The sequence below is a fragment of the Rhinatrema bivittatum genome, chromosome 8 (assembly GCF_901001135.1).
Source record: "Rhinatrema bivittatum chromosome 8, aRhiBiv1.1, whole genome shotgun sequence".
NCBI classification, from domain to species: Eukaryota; Metazoa; Chordata; class Amphibia; order Gymnophiona; family Rhinatrematidae; genus Rhinatrema; species Rhinatrema bivittatum.
Genome location: NC_042622.1, coordinates 212,941,359 through 212,960,940, shown reverse-complemented (window position 1 = coordinate 212,960,940; position 19,582 = coordinate 212,941,359). Strand labels below are relative to the sequence as shown.

The window sequence follows — 19,582 nt, the reverse complement described above, 5'->3', positions numbered from 1 at the left end:
GTTCCATGTTATATGTGGGGAAGACCTCTAGGATGATCAAAACCCGCATTATAGAACATTGTTCAAACATTCGTCTCCTTAGGATGGATGAACCTTTGGTTACACACTGGGTTCAATACCAACACACTATTGCTGAATTGCAGTTTTCAGTCTTAGAGGTGGTTGTTCCCCCATTTAGGGGAGGTAATTACTCAGAAATTTTAGATAGACGGGAACAGAAGTGGATTTTTATGCTTTCCTCCGTCCATCCTAAGGGACTAAACAGGGATGTAGAATGGCATTTCTTTGGTTGAACCGTGTATAGAGAGGGCGGGGCTTATACGAACGAATCTATCGCGATAGCTGCTGTCTTTTGGCGCCAAATTACCTCTTTAAATCGTCTTTCAATCGTGTGAGCCGATGCGCTCCATGATGCACGTACAAGGTATGTTTGAAAATTTATTGAAACTGTGTAGCCATTGTTGTCAGGTCCATCAGCTTTATTATCTTTATGTTTTAGATGATACTGATTGTGGGTCCCTCCCGATGCAGCGACCGCGAAACACGGACCGTGTCGGGGGACTTTAATATTTGTCATTGAAAACGTATGGAGTTGCCACTATTAATATTGAAGAATTTCAGCTAATCAATAAAAACTTATTATAATTTTGAAGGTGGACTTGCTTTACTGTTAATTGAAGTCTCCCATTATTACTGCACTACCAATTTGGTTAGCTTCCCTAATTTCTCTTAGCATTTCACTGTCCGTCTCATCTTGACCAGGTGGACAGTAGTATACTCCTATCACTGTAGTCTTCCCCGACACACAAGGGATTTCTACCCATAAAGATTTAATTTTTTATTTAGTCTCATGCAGGTTGTTTATCCTGTTGGACTCTATGCCATCCCGGACATACAGCGCCACACCTCCTCCTGGGTGCTCCTCTCTGTCATTGAGATATAATTTATACCCCGGTATAGCACTGTCCCATTGGTTATCCTCTTTCCACCATGTCTCAGATGCCAATTAAGTCTATGTCATCATTGACTGCTATACATTCTAATTCTCCCATCTTATTTCTTAGACTTCTGGCATTAGCATACAAACATTTCAATGTTTGTTTTTTGTTGGTATTTTCATTCTGCTTTTTAATTGATGGGGATAAGTTAGAATTTTTTTTAGCTCAGGTGAGTTTTTAGTTACAGGCACTTGGACTGTTTTTCTAATTATTGGAACCTCACTGTCGGGATGCCCTAATTCTAATGCATCATTAGTATCCTTTGAAGATACCTCTCTCCGAACCATGCGCTGCTGAGCGACTGTCGGCTTTCCCCTTTGTTCTAGTTTAAAAGCTGCTCTATCTCCTTTTTAAAGGTTAGCGCCAGCAGTCTGGTTCCAACCTGGTTAAGGTGGAGCCCATCCCTTCGGAAGAGACTCCCCCTTCCCCAAAAGGATCCCCAGTTCCTAACAAAACTGAATCCCTCTTCCTTGCACCATCGTCTCATCCACGCATTGAGACTCTGGAGCTCTGTCTGCCTCTGGTGACCTGCGCGTGGAACAGGGAGCATTTCAGAGAATGCTACCCTGGAGGTTCTGGATTTAAGCTTTCTACCTAAGAGCCTAAATTTGGCTTCCAGAACCTCCCTCCCACATTTTCCTATGTCGTTGGTGCCCACGTGTACCACGACAGCCGGCTCCTCCCCAGCACTGTCTAAAATCCTATCTAGTGATGCGTGAGGTCCGACACCTTCGCACCAGGTAGGCATGTTACCAGGCGATTCTCACGCCCACCAGCTACCCAGCTATCTACATTCCTAATAATCGAATCACCAACTATGACGGCCGACCTAACCCTTCCCTCCTGGGCAGTAGGCCTTGGGGAGATATCCTCAGTGCGAAAGGACAATGCATCACCTGGAGAGCATGTCCTTGCTACAGGATCCTTTCCTGCTGCACCTGGTTGATGCTCTCCCATCATGAGACCTTCTTCCTCCAAGGCAGCACCAGGGCTGCCAGTCTGAAGTTGGGACTTGACTACTATGTCCCTGAAGGTCTCATCTATATACCTCTCTGTCTGTCTCAGCTCCTCCAGGTCTGCCACTCTAGCCTCCAGAGATCGGACTCATTCTCTGAGAGCCAGGAGCTCTTTGCATCGCTTGCACATGTACAACTTCTCACTGGTTAGTAAAAAATCATACATGTGACACTCGATGCAAAAGACTGGGAAGCCCCCCTCTTGCTGCTGGACTGCTGCTTTCATCTCAGTTTTGATCAGTTCCTAGTTAAGTTTTAGGTTGCTAAGGGAGTAGGAATGTGTCTAACATCCTTTAAATGTATTAGTGAATTCACTATGGGGCGGATTTTCAGAGCCCTGCTCGCCTAAATCCGCCCAAAACCGGGCGGATTTAGGCGAGCAGGGCCCTGCGCGCCGGTGAGCCTATTTTACATAGGCCTACCGGCGCGCGCAGAGCCCCGGGACTCGCGTAAGTCCCGGGGTTCTCCGAGGGGGGCGTGTCGGGGGCGGGCCCAGTCGTCGCGGCGTTTCGGGGGCGTGTCGGCAGCATTTTGGGGGCGGGTACGGGGGCGTGGCTACGGCCCGGGGTGGTCCGGGGGCGTGGCCGCGCCCTCCGTACTCGCCCCCAGGTCGCGGCCCGGCGCGCAGGAGGCCCACTCGCGCGCGGGGATTTACTTCTCCCTCCGGGAGGCGTAAATCCCCGGAGAAAGGTAAGGGGGGGTGTAGACAGGGCCGGGTGGGTGGGTTAGGTAGAGGAAGGGAGGGGAAGGTGAGGGGAGGGCGTTAGAGGATTCCCTCCAAGGCCGCTCCGATTTCGGAGCGGCCTTGGAGGGAACGGGGGTAGGCTGCGCGGCTCGGCGCGCGCCGGCTATACAAAATCGATAGCCTTGCGCGCGCCGATCCAGGTTTTTAGCAGATACGCGCTGCTCCGCGCGTATCTACTAAAATCCAGCGTACTTTTGTTTGCGCCTGGAGCGCAAACAAAAGTAGGCCTATTCGCGGAGTCTGAAAATCCGCCCCTATGTGTCTGGTAGCAGCCTACCGGGGTCTGATCGAATTCTCAATAGAATTGGTTAAATTTTCCAAATTTTCCAAACTAAAGTGAATACATTAATAAAGAAGTATCCAAAAGCTAGCCCCACTACCAACAGCCCTGGAAACACATTTTTTGCTAGGTGTTCTAATTATCACTGCATCTAGTGCAGAAAATGCAGCACATAACTTGCAGTTTTGCCTTGCATCACATCTGTGCGGTAGCATTCACAGAAACAGCCTGAGTGGCATTCTTCTCTAGCTGTTTGCTCACAGATTATGTCTCTAGTAAATTCAAGGTGGAGTTCCACTTTCAGCTTGCTTTAATGTTCAGATCTGCTTTGACAGCTCCTAAGCTTATTTATAGCAACTCCAAGTCAAGTGATTTCTCCTGAGACAACTGCCTCACTCCTGGAGGAAGCAAACCAAATATTGCTTGGTTCCATTTGTATAGCATTGTACTATTTTTTTGTAAGATTTCTGCTTTAAAATAAAAATAAAAAAAAAAAAGTAAAAGAATATAAAAGGCCTGAAAGCTGATTCTCAACCATACAATGCACCCTTTGACTGTAACAGAGTAACACCCCCATAGGGTGTCAGCACAGCAGGGCAGAAGGCTCACATTTTCTCATTGTATAGTGCAGCTGCTGATTCTTTTTAGGTCTTGGAAAATTTAATAAAGGAAGCGCTCCCAGTATATTAATTTGGCAACAAAATGAGACTATGTCTAAGTGAAACTGAAAGGACTGCATATTCTACATATTTATTCTCATTCTCCTGCTTGTGCTTTTGCTCGCTTTCATCCCATGGTTCATCTCTTTGTCTCTTTTTCTTTCACCTTTTTTTTTTTTACTCTATTCTCTCAACAATAAACCTTTTCTCACAGGACAAGCAGGATGGTAGTCCATCACAGGATGGAGCCCATCACATCCTGTGATGTCACCCATATGTGGGGACTAACATCCTGCTGTCCTGTGAGAACACCTGTTACAGGTAAGCAACATTTGCTTTCCGTTGGAAAAAAAAATCAGTAGAACTAGGGGTCATGATTTGAAACTCCAGGGAAGGAAGACTCAACCGATGTCAGGAAGTATTTCTTCACGGAGAGGGTGGTGGATGCCTGTAATTCCCTTCCGGAGGAAGTGGTGAAGACTAGAATTGTGAAGGATTTCAAAGGGGCATGGGATAAACACTGTGGATCCATAAAGGCTAGAGGATGGGAATGAAGAGAAGAGCCATGGGTGTGGCTTGCTGGAATGGTGACTACTACCTGGTGATTACTACCCTTACTCAATAAGCCTTCACACAGTTAATGCAACTCCAACATTGCTCTCTGCTTCAACAGCAAGGGGAAATGTGGAGAAGAGGATTTGCATTCAGACAACAATCAACAAGGACTTGAACTACACATTCTGGGTAAACAAATAAGCGTAGGGGTAGCTTGCTTATTGCAGCGGTTACTACCCTAATCCAATTAAGCCTAATACTTCACTTTGAATGCATAAACAGCGTTGCTGTCTGCTTCAACGACAGGGGGAAACGTGGAAAAGAGGATTTACTTTCAGTCAACATCCAACAAGGCATTGATCTGTGCAGTCTGGGTAATCAAGCATCGGGGTAACTTGCTTGCTGTGGCGGTTACTACCCTTAACCATTAAGCCTTATGCTTCATCTTGGATGCATCTCCAACATTACTCTCTGCATCAATGGCAGGGGGTGGCAGGAAACTCTAATCAAACAGTTACCAACAAAGGCCCTGAACTTGAAGGTCGGTGAAACAGATATGTATGGGAAAATAAGGTGGGAGCTTGCTGGGCAGACTGGATAGGCCCTTTGGTCTTTTTCTGCTGTGATTTCTATGTTTCTATATATATTTCTTCCTCTCCTCTGCTCCCCTATTTTCCTTTGTCTTTGTCACAGGGAGCTTAAGTTTCAAACCTATTCGCATTACTGCTTGTGTGCGCGTACACGGACACGTGGAGAATTTAGCCTAGTATTTTATAAACTGCATAGTGGGAGCTGCATAGTTTTTAAAATACTGGATACTTATACTCTGGAAGTAAACATGTATGTTTCCAATGCAATGAAAGTGCTTACTTTTTCTATCTATTTTATAAACATACATTTGTATATTTTAGGTACATATAACATGTATGCATAAAAACAGGTATTTTATAATGTACCTGTGCATACTGTTTAAAAATACTTTCTTTCGCATGTACTTGAAATCACCAGTTCACTGAAACCTCCACCAGTTCACCCAGTCCATCTCTAGTTCATCTTGACTCTCTAGCACTTCATCCTGAACCTCAACTAGTTCATCCAAACCTCCCACCCAAAAATTATTTTATTTATTTAACAGCTTTTCTATACCGACATTAGAATGCACATCATATCGGTTTACATCTCAACAGTAGGTGGAAAATAGAATGAACAGGGGTGGGAGAGGGACAACAGTAGAAACTCGAGGGCAGGAGGCTCTAGGGGAGCCTGAAAATTAAAGTAGAGAAGTAACAATAACTTGAGAGGTAACATATTTACATGATGCAAATTACTTGGAGCGAGTCAAAGATAACAGAGAAGCAAGAGAAGAGGGTGAGAGAGGTACGTGGAGTTAATCTGGAAATGCCTGGTGAAAGAGCCAAGTCTTTAGCATTTTCCTGAATTTAGTATGGCAAGGCTCCAGGCGGAGGTTTGTGGGTAGGGCATTCCAGTGAGTTGGGCCAGCAATTAGGAGAGCACGGTCCCTTGTTGCTGTGAGAAATTGCAGATAACAGGTCCAATTTCAGTTATGATAGTCAATTAGCAGGTGTAAAATTGTGCGGATAAGTTAAATAATTTATACATGAATAACCCTTATAAAATAGCAATTTCCAGGCATACTTCTTCACCCTCAAAGGAACAAAAACTGTATAGATATATGATGTGTATTCAAACCAAGAAACCACTAAAACACCATACAAATAAGCTGAGTAATAATATGATTAATTGTGTGGACACCTCATAAATTTACTCGGGCTTATCGCTGAATGCCTCATGCCAAGGGTGTGCAGCGTTTTGGAAGCTGCTATGCACGTCAATTAGCTTAACGTTGACCGTGCACCCAATGTTCTAATCATTGGTGACCACACTGTTTTTTGCAATTTTATAAATTTATGAATTTTTGACAAATATTTTTGCAGAGGAAATGAGACACTTATCTGAGCATTGCTTGGACAGTATTTAAGAACACCGACCCAACCCGACACGGTACGTGTTTCGTGGGCTTCATCAGGGGTGGAAATTCAATGCGGTGTGTTCTGTCTCTGTCTTTCCACATGCACTGCTACTCGATTTCAGCTTTAACTAGCAGCCTACCTCTTCACCCTGCACAGGAAAGCCACTAGATTGTCCCTTTTTTGTGCCAGTAAATGTGCGCATGAAATTGAAAATGCATGCATATAATAGCATGTACGCGAATACAGGCTATTTAAGTGTGTATGTGCTAATTTTATGTGAGTAATCCCTTTGAAAATGTACTAAAAAATGTTTTTGTACTACTCCTAGCACCACCCACCAGGAGTTGAACCAGTGCCAGTTGAGGGACCCAGTAGGCATTGAGTAGGTCTCACCTGCACCTGTGCATGTGACTCTCTCCTGGCAACCACCCACCCACTAACTGGGGTTCTGCTTGCCTCTGGGCAAATACCATGTCCACAACCCCTTGAGGGTTTTTATGGGGACTTTGCAGCCCCACAAATCTAGGGCCTCAGTTCCCAGAGAAGTGCTTACAGACCACACGTCCAAAACACTGGGATCACTAGGTGTCTCACTTACTTGGGATACAGTCAGTCACAAGCACAACACTGATAAACTAAAGAGTTTATTATTAAAAAGCAAGAACATAAAACTGCTTTACAGTTGGCAGGGGCAAAAGAAGAGGGACTACACAGCAGTTAGCTATTAGTGAATCTATCTGCAGGGCTGAACACTGCCCATCTATGTCAATAGTGACAACCTGAATGATACTTGGCAGTTCTACTCCAGCTATATGTCCTAGCTGCAATGGGTTTATGCCATGTTCTTTAAGCTGTTTCTGTCACTTGCCACGTACAGTTTCCAACAATCACTCTCTCCAGGCTCAGTAGCAGAGTGAGGTCATCAGATGGCTCTGTCTGAGATTAACACCTTCGGCAATAGTTGTTGGTACACTGCCATCTGCTGTCCAGTAAAAGGATTTTTAAATGACAAACAATAATTACAGTCAAACTCTTGTTTCTCCACAACTCCCCCCTTAATGCAGATCCTGGATTGAGCCTGTTCAGACCATTAGTCATGTCTCAATAACCCATCATTAGGATAATCCTGGTTCATCCTTTCTGGAGAGTCCATCTGCATTTCCATGTTCGCTGCTTTCCTGTTCTGATTGGTAAAGTTGTATTTCTCCTAGTATAAACAGGATGGTAGACTTCACACATGGGTGACATCATCGGATGGAGCCCAGCACAGAACTTTGATCTCCAAGAATCTAGCGCTTTCAGCATGCCCTATTGAGCATGTGCAGCTGTAGTCATCACTCTGCCCCCTACGTACGCAGAGTCTATCAGCCTCTATTTTTTCCGCTGAGCCATGTGGTCGCTGAAGCCATGTGCTCACGGTATTCATCTTTGCTCTCTTCTCGGTTTTTGTAAGGGATTTTTTTTCTAGAGCTGCAGCCTTTTTCTTTAAGGTAGTTTTATTCTTCTATTTTTCCTCCTCTTTCCAACTGTCTGCGGCTGCATGGTGGGCTTTCCCCTGTGCAGCCTGGCAGAGTCTGTTACTTTACAAAAACTGCAGGAGCAGGGTTTTTTTTTTATCTGTGTCCTCTCCTTGCTTTGTCTGTTTTTTCTCTTTTTCCACGGTGTTGACAAGATTGACGTATGCAATCTGTTGGTGATCCATACCCATGACTAAGATCCATAGTCTTAGTCAGGTGCCGGGTCCCCACTAAGTACTCTAACAATTCATCTGTCTGAGACATCGGATATGACTCAAAACCTGGCTCTTTCACCAAGCCTTCCCCGATCCACTAGTCTTTCACTAGCTGTCCTTCAATTCTAACCCAGTCTGGCTTTTATACTCATGAACAATGGACTCCGAAACTTCTAGGTTAAATTTCCAGGTTAAAGCACCTTATAAGCCTTAACCCGTAGGCTCGTTGGTAATACGTTGTAATTCGTTATAATTTTTTCCTGCATTATCTTCCTTCCAGCTTGTTGCAAGCTTCCAAGTTCTCTTCCCCTGTTGATTGTAACTTTGACTTATTCCTATCTATTGTTGTCTTCGTTCACTTGAATTGTTACTCCAGTTATACCCCTTGTTAAATGTAAACCGATCCGATATGGTTATTTACTATGAAGGTCGGTATATAAAACTGTTAAATAAATAATAAATAAAGTATCAGAAACAGTGCATTCATTAAGATTCTACACAAAAACGGATAGTACCATCTTTCTTAGGAGAAGCCCAGGGCCCATGAGACTTCTTTATGACACCTAAAGCTAACATTTCATCTATCTCCTTTTTATATGCTTCTCAACTTCAGCTGATACTCAGTAAGCAATCTGCTTCAGTGGTTTATGGGTACCGATATCTGTTACTTATGGCAAAGTAGGTAAATCCCAGTTTAATAGAAAATTCATCAGCATATGTATACAATACTGCTTCTATTTGCTGTTTCTGGGTGTTAACTTCTCTCCCAAACCAACTTGTTGCATAGACCCTTCAGGCAAAGCCTCCTCTAGGTTATCAGGTAAGGACTCACTAGCCTGACTCTCATCAGGTAGACTACATAAGGCCAGCACCAAGGCTATGTGGTCAGCATAAGCTTTTATCATATTTACATGAAAAGTATGCTGCTTCCTATCTTGGGGTTTCATAGATATGACACAATTAGTATCATTCAGGCAGTGAATGATCTTATAAAGCCCAGGTAGCCTGAAGCTTATTTTGATGTGCTGGGACTAGAACAAATAGTTGCTGGCCTTCTAAAACTCTCTTATTATGGCTTTATGATCATACCAGGTCTTTTGCTTTGTTTGGGAGCATAGATTATCTCAGACAAAGCCTGTGAGGTTTTCCAAGTGCTGTTTGTTTGATTTATATCCCACCTTTCAGCACTTCTACCACATGTTGACTACATACTGAAAAGGTCTGGATAAGTTCTTGGAGGAGAAGTTCATTAACGGCTATTAATCAAGTTTAGTTAGGGAATAGCCACTGCTATTAATTGCATTAGTAACAGGGGATCTTCTTAGTGTTTGGGTAATTGCCAGGTTCTTGTGGCCTGGTTTGGCCTCTGTTGGAAACAGGATGCTGGGCTTGATGGACCCTTGTTCTGACCCAGCATGGCAATTTCTTATGTTATGTTCTTATTGGTGTCTGAGGTGTCAACTTTTCCATCTCAGTGTTCTCTTACTAGGTTAAGGGGTCCTCTCACTCTCCTACCATAAAGTAGCTGAAGTGGAAAAAAATCCAGTGGACTCTTGAGGTATCTCCCTGTACGCCACCACTCCGCCCCATAGCCCGCCTACCCACCCACCAGCATCTACAAATCACAACAGCAGCACCGAGGACATTGCCGGAGAGGGCTTCCGGGGAGAGCAGCAGAGAGCCAGCGAGAAATGGGCCTGTCTGGCCCATCTGACCTGAGTCGATGGCTGGCTCCGGGGGCAAGCGACGGATGGGCAGGGAGCGCCCTCCCCCATGGAAGGAGGAGGAGGTGAGACATTATTGGCACAGACACGACTGCTCCGCCCCAAAGCCTGCCCGCCCAGCAACATCCACAAATCGCGGTGGCAGCACTGAAGGCGCTTGTGCCTTGAGGTACATGAATGAAGGAACGTGCCCCTTTGTGCACTCCTTCATGCATGCCTGAAGTGAAGCCTGTGGTAAATATTTAAATATCACCCTTAACATACAGCTATTATAATGGAACCGATCCACCCCATTGAAACCATCACAGGACGAGGAATATATGGAAACGTTTGGAGAACCTCTAAACACAAGCAAAGAGAGAGCACAAAGCAGATCTACCCCATGATAAGTAACAACCCTCCTGTAATCTCTTCCTGCCTAATGTTTTCCCTCCTATTACTAAATGCTCAGTCACTTTCAAAGAAAATCCAACTGATAAATGATCTGCTAGAGGAACTAAATCGCATCTTCTGCATAACCAAAACATGGCTGAAAGACCATGATAATGTTTTCTTAACTCAAATTGATCACTCCAACTATGATATCTTTCACTTCCGCAGACACAACATAAAGGTGAGGGTCTGTTAATAATCAGTAAAAAAGAACTTAAACTTACACCTTACAAAGTTGAGACTAACCTTCCTTACGAGGTGGCAAATCTAAAATCACCACAAGTAAATATAGGTATGGTCTATTGCCCTACCTGGAACATTCCAAAAAGACTGCTCTCCTCTAATCGAAATTTTCACTAAAGTGTTTCCATCACCTGAATCCACTCTAATCATAGGGAACTTTAACCTACATGTAGACAGCATACCCAAAAATACAGATGTAGTATATTTGGATTTTCAGAAGGCGTTTGACAAAGTTCCTCATGAGAGGCTTCTAGGAAAAGTAAAAAGTCATGGGATAGGTGGCAATGGTCTTTCGTGGATTACAAACTGGCTAAAAGACAGGAAACAGAGAGTAGGATTAAATGGACAATTTTCTCAGTGGAAGGGAGTGGACAGTGGAGTGCCTCAGGGATCTGTATTGGGACCCTTACTTTTCAATATATTTATAAATGATCTGGAAAGAAATACGACAAGTGAGGTAATCAAATTTGCAGATGACACAAAATTGTTCAGAGTAGTTAAATCACAAGCAGATTGTGATAAATTGCAGGAAGACCTTGTGAGACTGGAAAATTGGGCATCTAAATGGCAGATGAAATTTAATGTGGATAAGTGCAAGGTGATGCATATAGGGAAAAATAACCCATGCTATAATTACACAATGTTGGGTTCCATATTAGGTGCTACAACCCAAGAAAGAGATTTAGGCGTCATAGTGGATAACACATTGAAATCGTCGGTTCAGTGTGCTGCGGCAGTCAAAAAAGCAAACAGAATGTTGGGAATTATTAGAAAGGGAATGGTGAATAAAACGGAAAATATCATAATGCCTCTGCATCGCTCCATGGTGAGACCGCACCTTGAATACTGTGTACAATTCTGGTCGCCGCATCTCAAAAAAGATATAATTGTGATGGAGAAGGTACAGAGAAGGGCTACCAAAATGATAAGGGGAATGAAAGAGCTCCCCTATGAGAAAAGACTAAAGAGGTTAGGACTTTTCAGCTTGGAGAAGACACGGCTGAGGGGGGATATGATAGAGATGTTTAAAATCATGAGAGGTCTAGAACAGGTAGATGTGAATCGGTTATTTACTCTTTCGGATAGTAGAAAGACTAGGGGGCACTCCACGAAGTTAGCATGGGGCACATTTAAAACTAATCGGAAAAAGTTCTTTTTTACTCAACGCACAATTAAACTCTGGAATTTGTTTCCAGAGGATGAGTTAGTGCAGTTGGTATAGCTGTGTTTAAAAAAGGATTGGATAAGTTCTTGGAGGAGAAGTCCATTACCTGCTATTAAGTTCACTTAGGGCCGGATTTTAAATGCCCTGCGCGCCTATTTTGCATAGGCCTCCGGCGTGCGCAGAGCCCTGGGACGCGCGTAAGTCCCGGGGCTTTGTAAAGGTGGCGTGTCGGGGGCGTGTCCTAAATGATGCGGCGTTGCGGGGGCGTGACGCGGCGTTGCGGGGGTGGGGGCGGGGGCGTGGCGCCGGCCTGGGGGCGTGGTCGAGGCCTCCGGACCAGCCCCCGGGTCGGGTGATGGTGCGCCAGCAGCCCGCTGGCACGCGCAGATTTACGTCTGCTTTTAGCAGGCGTAAATCGTGCAATAAGGTAAGGGGGGGTTTAGATAGGGCCGGGAGGGGTGGGTTAGTTAGGGGAAGGGAGGGGAAGGTGGGGGAAGGGCGAAGGAAAGTTACCTCCGAGGCTGCTCCGAAATCGGAGCGGCCTCAGAGGGAACAGGCAGCACGCGCTGGGCTCGGCGCGCACAGGTTGCACAAATGTGCACCCCCTTGCGCGCGCCGACCCCGGATTTTATAAGATACGCGCGGCTATGCACGTATCTTATATAATCCAGCGTACTTTTGTTCGTGCCTGATGCGCGAACAAAAGTACGCGCTCGCGCAAAATTATAAAATCTACCCCTTAGAGAATAGCCACTCCCATTAGCAATGGTAACATGGATTAAACTTAGTTTTTGGGTACTTGCCAGGTTCTTATGGCCTGGATTGGCCACTGTTGGAAACAGGATGCTGGGCTTGATGGACCCTTGGTCTGACCCAGTATGGCATTTTCTTATGTTCTTATGTTCTTATTTGAAATCTTTCTAGAACATAAGATGAGTGGAATGAGACAAATGTGCGCCCCTAGCACCTCCTTGGCAGCAGGTGTCCAGAAGAGGTGGCAGTCAGTGGGTTAGGAAAATGGACTTTCGTTAATTGAGCGTCCCTTTTCCTAACCTGACTGTCGGCACACTATTTTGTTTTTAATTTTTTTTTTTAAATTCTGGTCCTTTTGGTTCCTCCGACTTAAAATCGCCACGATATTAAGTCTGAGGAAGTACAGAAAAGCAGTGTTTTATGCTTTTCTGTACTCATTTTGGGCTGCTCAGAAATTACCGTCCAGCCACGGGATTAAACAGTGCGCTTGGATGAGCGCACTGTATTGCATCAGCCACATAATATGTGGGTTAATATGGTGGGTAGCTGCAGGCAAAACATTGCTTAGGCTGAACAGAACCACATAGCAGAGAGGACTTACTCATTGCCTTAAAAGTACACTCTTCTGGTTGAAGAGATTGGAAGATTTGCCTCTTGTCATTTTTCTTTGACAGCCCTGGTATATCACTTTTGTTATGCCTAAGCATTTGTGCTGTGCTTTGACCCTATATCCGAGCAGACAGTGCATGATGACTCATCACAGTATTTTATTAAATTTATAATAGCTGGGATAATGATTTTGGGATAATGGGATAATGATTTTGATAAGGATCAAAGGTGACTAATGCAGGAAGTAAAAGTCAGGGAACATAGAATGCAGTATGAAAGAATAAGGGACTGCATTCTTTTTCACTCAGCGCATAGTTAAGCTCTGGAATTCATTGCCAGAGGATGTGGTTACAGCGGTTAGTGTAACTTGGTTTAAAAAGGTTTGGATAAGTTTCTAGAGAAAAAATCCATAAACTACTATTAATTATTAAACAATAGTAGCTTGAGATTAATTTAATGTTTGGGTACTTGCCAGGGACTTGTGACTTGGATTGTCCATTGTTGGAAACAGGATACTGCGCTTGATGGACCCTTGGGCTGACCCAGTATGGCAATTCTTAATTTCTTATGTTCTTACATGATGCTGAGGCCAAGAATCATTAATTGATAACAATAAGAGCAATAGGGATGAGGGCTTATTGGTTGTTATTGGTTCATATATTTACTTCCATGCTTTAACCTGAATCAATTCCTCTTATTTTATCTCTGCAGAAACCAAGGAGGAGTTAGAAGAGTTAATGTCTGACATTAAAAAGACAGCTAACAAAGTGCGATCCAAATTAAAGAGTGAGTATCTCTATATACTGCTGCTATCTGGAGAGGTGTCTTTATCACTGAGCTGCTGCTGCCTGGAGAATTAGGGGCAGATTTTAAAAACTTGCGCGAGCGCGTACTTTTGTTCGCGCCTGCTGCGCCGCGCGCCTGCGTAGCCGCGCGTATCTTATAAAATCCGGGGTCGGCGCGCACAAGGGGGTGCACATTTGTGCAACCTGCGCGCGCCGAGCCCAGCGCGCGCTGCCTGTTCCCTCCGAGGCCGCTCCGATTTCGGAGCGGCCTCGGAGGGAACTTTCTTTCGCCCTCTCCCCACCTTCCCCTCCCTTCCCCTACCTAACCCACCCCCCCGGCCCTATCTAAAACCCCCCTTACCTTTGACGGCAAAGTTACGCCAGCTGAAAGCAGGCGTAACTTTGCGCGCGTCGGCCGGCTGCCCTGCTCCGTGGTCCGGTCCCGGGGGCTGTTCCACGCCCACGGAACACCCCCGGGCTGAAACCACGCTCACATCGCCGCCCCCGAAACGCCGCGCCCCGCCCCCTAAACGCCGCGTCATCCCGACACGCCCCCGACAGGAAGCCCCAGGACTTACGCGCGTCCCGGGGCTTTACGCGTGCCGGCGGCCTATGCAAAATAGGCGCACCGGCGCGCGCGGGCCTTTGAAAATCCGCCCCATAGTGAGGATCTCTGTGTATCATTGTACTGCCTCTGTCTCAAGTAGGAGTGAGTATATCTGTATTAGTGTCAGGAGGAGGTGTCTCTGTGTAGCACCATGCTATCTAGTAATAGAGTAAATGACAGCAGATAAAGACCCAAATGGGCCATCCAGTCTGCCCAGCAAAATGTTGAGAATTGTAACTACTGCTCATGCAGGTTATCCTCATGCTGAAATGCTATACTTAACACAAAAGGGCCAAAAATTGCCATAGGTTATCTTGTTTCTTCATTTCCATTTTCTAGTTACTAGAGATCCTCTGAATTAATCCCATGCCCTTTTGGACTCCATTACTGTTCTTGTCTTCACTACCTCTTCCAGGATGTTATTCCATGCATTCATCACCCTTTCCATAAAGAAATACTTCCTGACATTGCACCCGAGTCTGTCCCCTTGGAGTTTCATATCATAATCTCTAACTCAATAGATTGTTTTCCGTTCGAGGTTTGACTTCTGACATGGAACTCAGCATTGTATACCTATAGTTAAGAATTTTTTTCCTTTGTGTATTACTTTTGTATTTATTCATGTTAAATTTCATCTACCATTAAATATCCAGTTCCCAAGTCTTGCAAGGTCCTTCTACAGTTCCTCACAGCTTACTTGTGTTTTAAGAACTTTGAATAATTTTGTATCATTTGCAAATTTGATACAAAATTTGCAAATTTGATCACCTCATGAGTTTTACCTTGCTTCAGATCATTTATGAATAGGTTAAGCAGCATGGGTCCCAGTAAAGATTCCTGGGGCTCACTTCTATTTACCTTTTACCACAGAGAAAACTGACCATTTAATACTAGTCTGTTTCCTGAGGTCAATATTCAAACACAGTAGGACTTATCCTAAGGGATAAGGAGGAGGAGTAGCCTGGTGGTTAAAGCAGTGGGCTATGACCAGGGTTTGAGTCCTGCTGTTGCTCCTTATGACCTTGGGCAAAACTTAGATTGTAAGCCCTCTGGGGATAAGGAAAATACCTACAGTACCTGAATGTAAATCAATCTGATATCTCAGATTGAATGTTGATATATAAAAAATAAATAAATAACTGAATTGGATATTCAGTGGCCACCAGCTAAGTGGCAACCAGCTAAGTGGCGACCACTGAACATCCGACTACATTCAGTGGTCACCACTTAGCTGTATAAAGCACTTATCCAGCTAAGTAGTTAGCTGGAAAATCAGTGGGCAGGCAGTAGGCATAACTGGGTGGCACTATTTATCCATCTATCTGGTGCATAGCAGGTCTAAGCTTTTTCGAATATAGGAATATTCAGCAGCACAGTAGCTTTGCTGCTGAATATCCCGTGTAAGTTAGTTGGATAAGCCTTATCCACTTAGCCGGCTGGGTCTGAAGATTGACCTTCTATCCCATGATGTTTTATTTATTTAAAAGTATTTATTACCCGTGACCCTACAAAGTTTGGAGTGGGATACAAATGTAACATACATAACATACATAATTAAAATGAGATATTAACATAAAATAACACTATAAATATATTTTATTGATATATATTCCACCTTCCAGATACCCAGATACTCCAAAGTGGATTATATTCAGGTACTATATTTATTTTCCTGTTCCAAGAAGACTCACATTCTAAGTTAGTACCCGAGGCAATGAAAAGTGAATGGACTTGCCCAAGGTCACAAGGAGTAGCAGCAGGATTTGAACTGTGGCATCTCTGTTTGCAGCCCATTGCTCTAACCACTAGGCAACTCCTCCATCTGCATACAATAAAGCAATAAAATCCTGAGAAGTCTTTTATGTGGAACTTTGTTAAATGCCTTTGAAAATCCAAGCACACTGTATCGACTGGCTCACGCCTATCCACATGTTTGTTTATGCTTTCAAAACATCTAGTACACTGTAAGGCAAGATTTCCCTTTGCTAAATCCATGTTGACCCCTCCTCCAATAGGTCATGTGTGTGTGTGTGTGTGTGTGTGTGTTTATTTATATATATATATATATATATTTTTTTTTTTTTTTTTTTATCCCAGGACAAGCAAGATGCTAGTCCTCACATATGGGTGACATCGGTAATGGAGCCCTGTCCCCGAGCCTGATCTCCCACCCCACAAATGACAGTGACAGCCCCCAACAGTCCATACCCCCACCCTCCAAGTGACAGTGATGGTCCCCCCAATTTAAAAAAAATAAATAAAAGGCCCTGGGCCCCACCCTACCCCCGAAAGAAAAAGTAGTGTTCTGACCTCCACCCCCCTGTACTGAAAAATGGATCCCACATCAGGGCCGGTGCACCCTTGCACCCAGCCTGATCGGTGCCATTTTCCATGTGACTGGGATGAGGTCTAGGACCTTTTTATTTTTCTTTTTTTAAATCGGGAGACTGACACTGTCACTTAGGGGGTAGAGGAAGGGGGTATGGACTGTCGGGGGCAGTCACTTGGGTGTAGGGGGAGGGAGAGGACGCAGTCTGTCACTTGGAGGGTGGGGAGATCGGGGAACGGGGCCACATTTTAGTTTTGGGCTTTGGGGAAGGGTGAAGGGGGCTGGGCCGTCGCCGCACAGGTCTTTTTTTTATTTCCATTTCAGCATTGACCCCCACTCAGCCTCCCCATTCTCCATGACTTTTATTTTTTTTCCTGCCGCTTTAAATGTGTGGCAGGAGCTTCAGGACCTGCATTAGGGTTCCAGGCCTCCTGTCTCACATCTAACGCATTTCAAATAGGTGGTGGTGTTTTATCGTAGCTGATCACCTTCTCGGTTGGCCGCAATAAAATGTTTATATTAAATTGACTAGTAATGACCCTCTTTCCATGCATTTGCATTATTCATACATGCAGATCACATGCAAAGAAGGTCATTGTAATAGGGGAGGGTATATGAACTGGGAGATGCAGAATATTGCATATATCGCACAATATATACAATATAATGCACGCTTCAAGCACTAACGCGGCTTGATGCATCACCCCCATATATCTGGAATCAGTAAGCTACGACGTTTTTTCACCGGAGGCGCCCCACTATCGCAGGATGTGTACCCACGATAATGGGCCCTTCCCCCCAAAATATATTGTGTCTTTATTGCCCCATTGTTTTGTCTCACGGTAAATGTCCATAAGGAAAAATAACGCAGCATGAGCCTTTAACATGTGATGGTGGCCCCCAACGTATGGGGCCACTGTTGCCTTAAAGGGCCCACCTTCCAAAAAAAAAAGAAAAGTTGAAAAAGTGTGCAGGGTCAAACCTGACCCCCCCCTCCTCCCCCCAGGATCACCACTCAAGTATTAAAATGGAAGCAGATGTTCATGTGACGACAGGGCCCCCCCCCCACCCCAATTAACATGTATCACATGTTTTTTCTTTTAGTTACATGCATCACATGTTTTTTCTTTTAGTTACGCTACAGTTATACCCTTGTTAAATGTAAACCGATCCGATATGGTTATTACTATGAAGGTCGGTATAAAAAAGTGTTAAATAAATAAATAAAATAGTGGCTTTAGATCCCCCCCCTTTCAATACAAAAAGAGCCAGACAGACACCCCCAACCCCCCAAATCAAAAATTAAATCTTTAGTGTAGAGTGGTTTCCCCCTCCCCCCCCCTACACCTCATTACCTAAAAGTGAAGATTATCAGTACGAAGAAGGGGTTGTGGCGCCCTCTAGCCCAAGTCTTGCTCAGTGCCTCTTTCAAAAATGGCGTTGACCTAACCTTGTTCCAGTCACATGCTCAGTAAACGTCAAAGCTCTACTGTCTTGGAGAGAAGAGTCTGTTCGGTACCACTGGATGACTTCACCCACATGTAATGGTTAATTCAGCCTGCTTATCGCTGGGAAAAACAAGAACCTCAGTTAGACCCTGCATAAGACCTTGCTCAGAGAGCATCTACTTGACTCTAAACCAGAGACTGCTTTCCCAGTTCAAAATAGATTTGAGATGTCTTGCTGCTTCCGTCCATCTTTGCTGAAAAATTGTCACAGTAGCTGCAAGAACTGCCACTCATAATTATGCTGGAGACTGTTACAAAGTGAGATTAATAGCAAACAGACTCATACTGATTAGAGAATCCTGAAGAAAGAAAACAGGAGATCAATCACTTTTCAAATACTACCAGCTGTTGTTTCAGCTTCATTTAAGCTAGATGTGCTTGGAAAGATACTGGAGGAAGTCCCAGAAGATGTAACACCGCAGCACACCATAGGATATGGAGAATATTCAATAATATCTTTAAGAGACAAACACCCTTGACTGCCTCCCTACTCCCCCTACTCCCCCTACCCCCATCCCTGCCCTCCCACCTCCCCCCCTGCTTACCCCTCCATGCTTCCCCCGTCCACAAGATTTATGAATAATTGTGAATAATTACCTAAGATTAACCCATAGCCGAGCTTAATCTAGTTGATTTTGTATCACTGTCGGTGGTTTTCATGCTTTTCAATGACTATTTTAGCACTCTTCAGTTGATATCGTTTTAAAATATCTTTCCTGTCCTCCAGCTCCCAAGTTTTTCGCTCCCTGTTTGATGTAACTTTTACCTTCTATATAGTTGTTAATTGGTTTCCCCTGTTCTATTGTAAACCGGTACGATAAGACCGCGTCTTGAGTATCGGTATAGTAAAAGAATTTAAATAAAAAATAAAATAAATAAATAAGTATGCTGTTTGGAGAATTAGAATAATAACAGTTTAATACAAAAGAGATTTTGACCAGTGAGTTTTCATATTCATAGAGGGGTAAAGAGATAACTTGATCTGGTTATCTTTAGCCAGATATTCAACTGTATTTCGAGTCTGTTTTAGTAAACTTTTTTCCTGTACACATAGAAAAGGAAAAACACCTTAGTAAATCATTCATTCATTCATTCATTTCTGGATTTATATTCTGCACTTCCTGAATTTCAGTGTGAATTCCAATGAGTAAAATATCTACAGAAAGTAGTAACAAGAAGATGGGAATATAATAGCTGTCTACAGTGATTACAGTAATTAAGAGTAGTAATGCTATAGAGAGCCTCAGTGTGTGGCAGAATAATCTACATTAAGTAGAAGCAGTATCGCACTATGTTCCATTACATTTATACTGTACCTTATCACTGCCTAATGATTGCTGTGGAAAGACAAATGCATTTCCTTTACATAATTACAATAGTTGCAGAAAGTAGTTATAAAATGACAGGGTAGTAATAACCCCAATTCCATGTTGCCCATAGGTCTATCATAT

The 19,582-nt window shown here is 44.0% G+C and overlaps 1 protein-coding gene across 1 annotated transcript in view; it reads left to right on the top strand.

Moving 5' to 3' along the window:
- Positions 1-19,582, top strand: part of STX1A (syntaxin 1A) — a 447,455-nt gene that overhangs the window by 254,947 nt on the left and 172,926 nt on the right. The window contains exon 4 of the mRNA XM_029613098.1: positions 13,614-13,688. Within this exon, the coding sequence (XP_029468958.1) occupies positions 13,614-13,688 (75 nt within the window). The remainder of the gene's footprint in view (positions 1-13,613; positions 13,689-19,582) is intronic.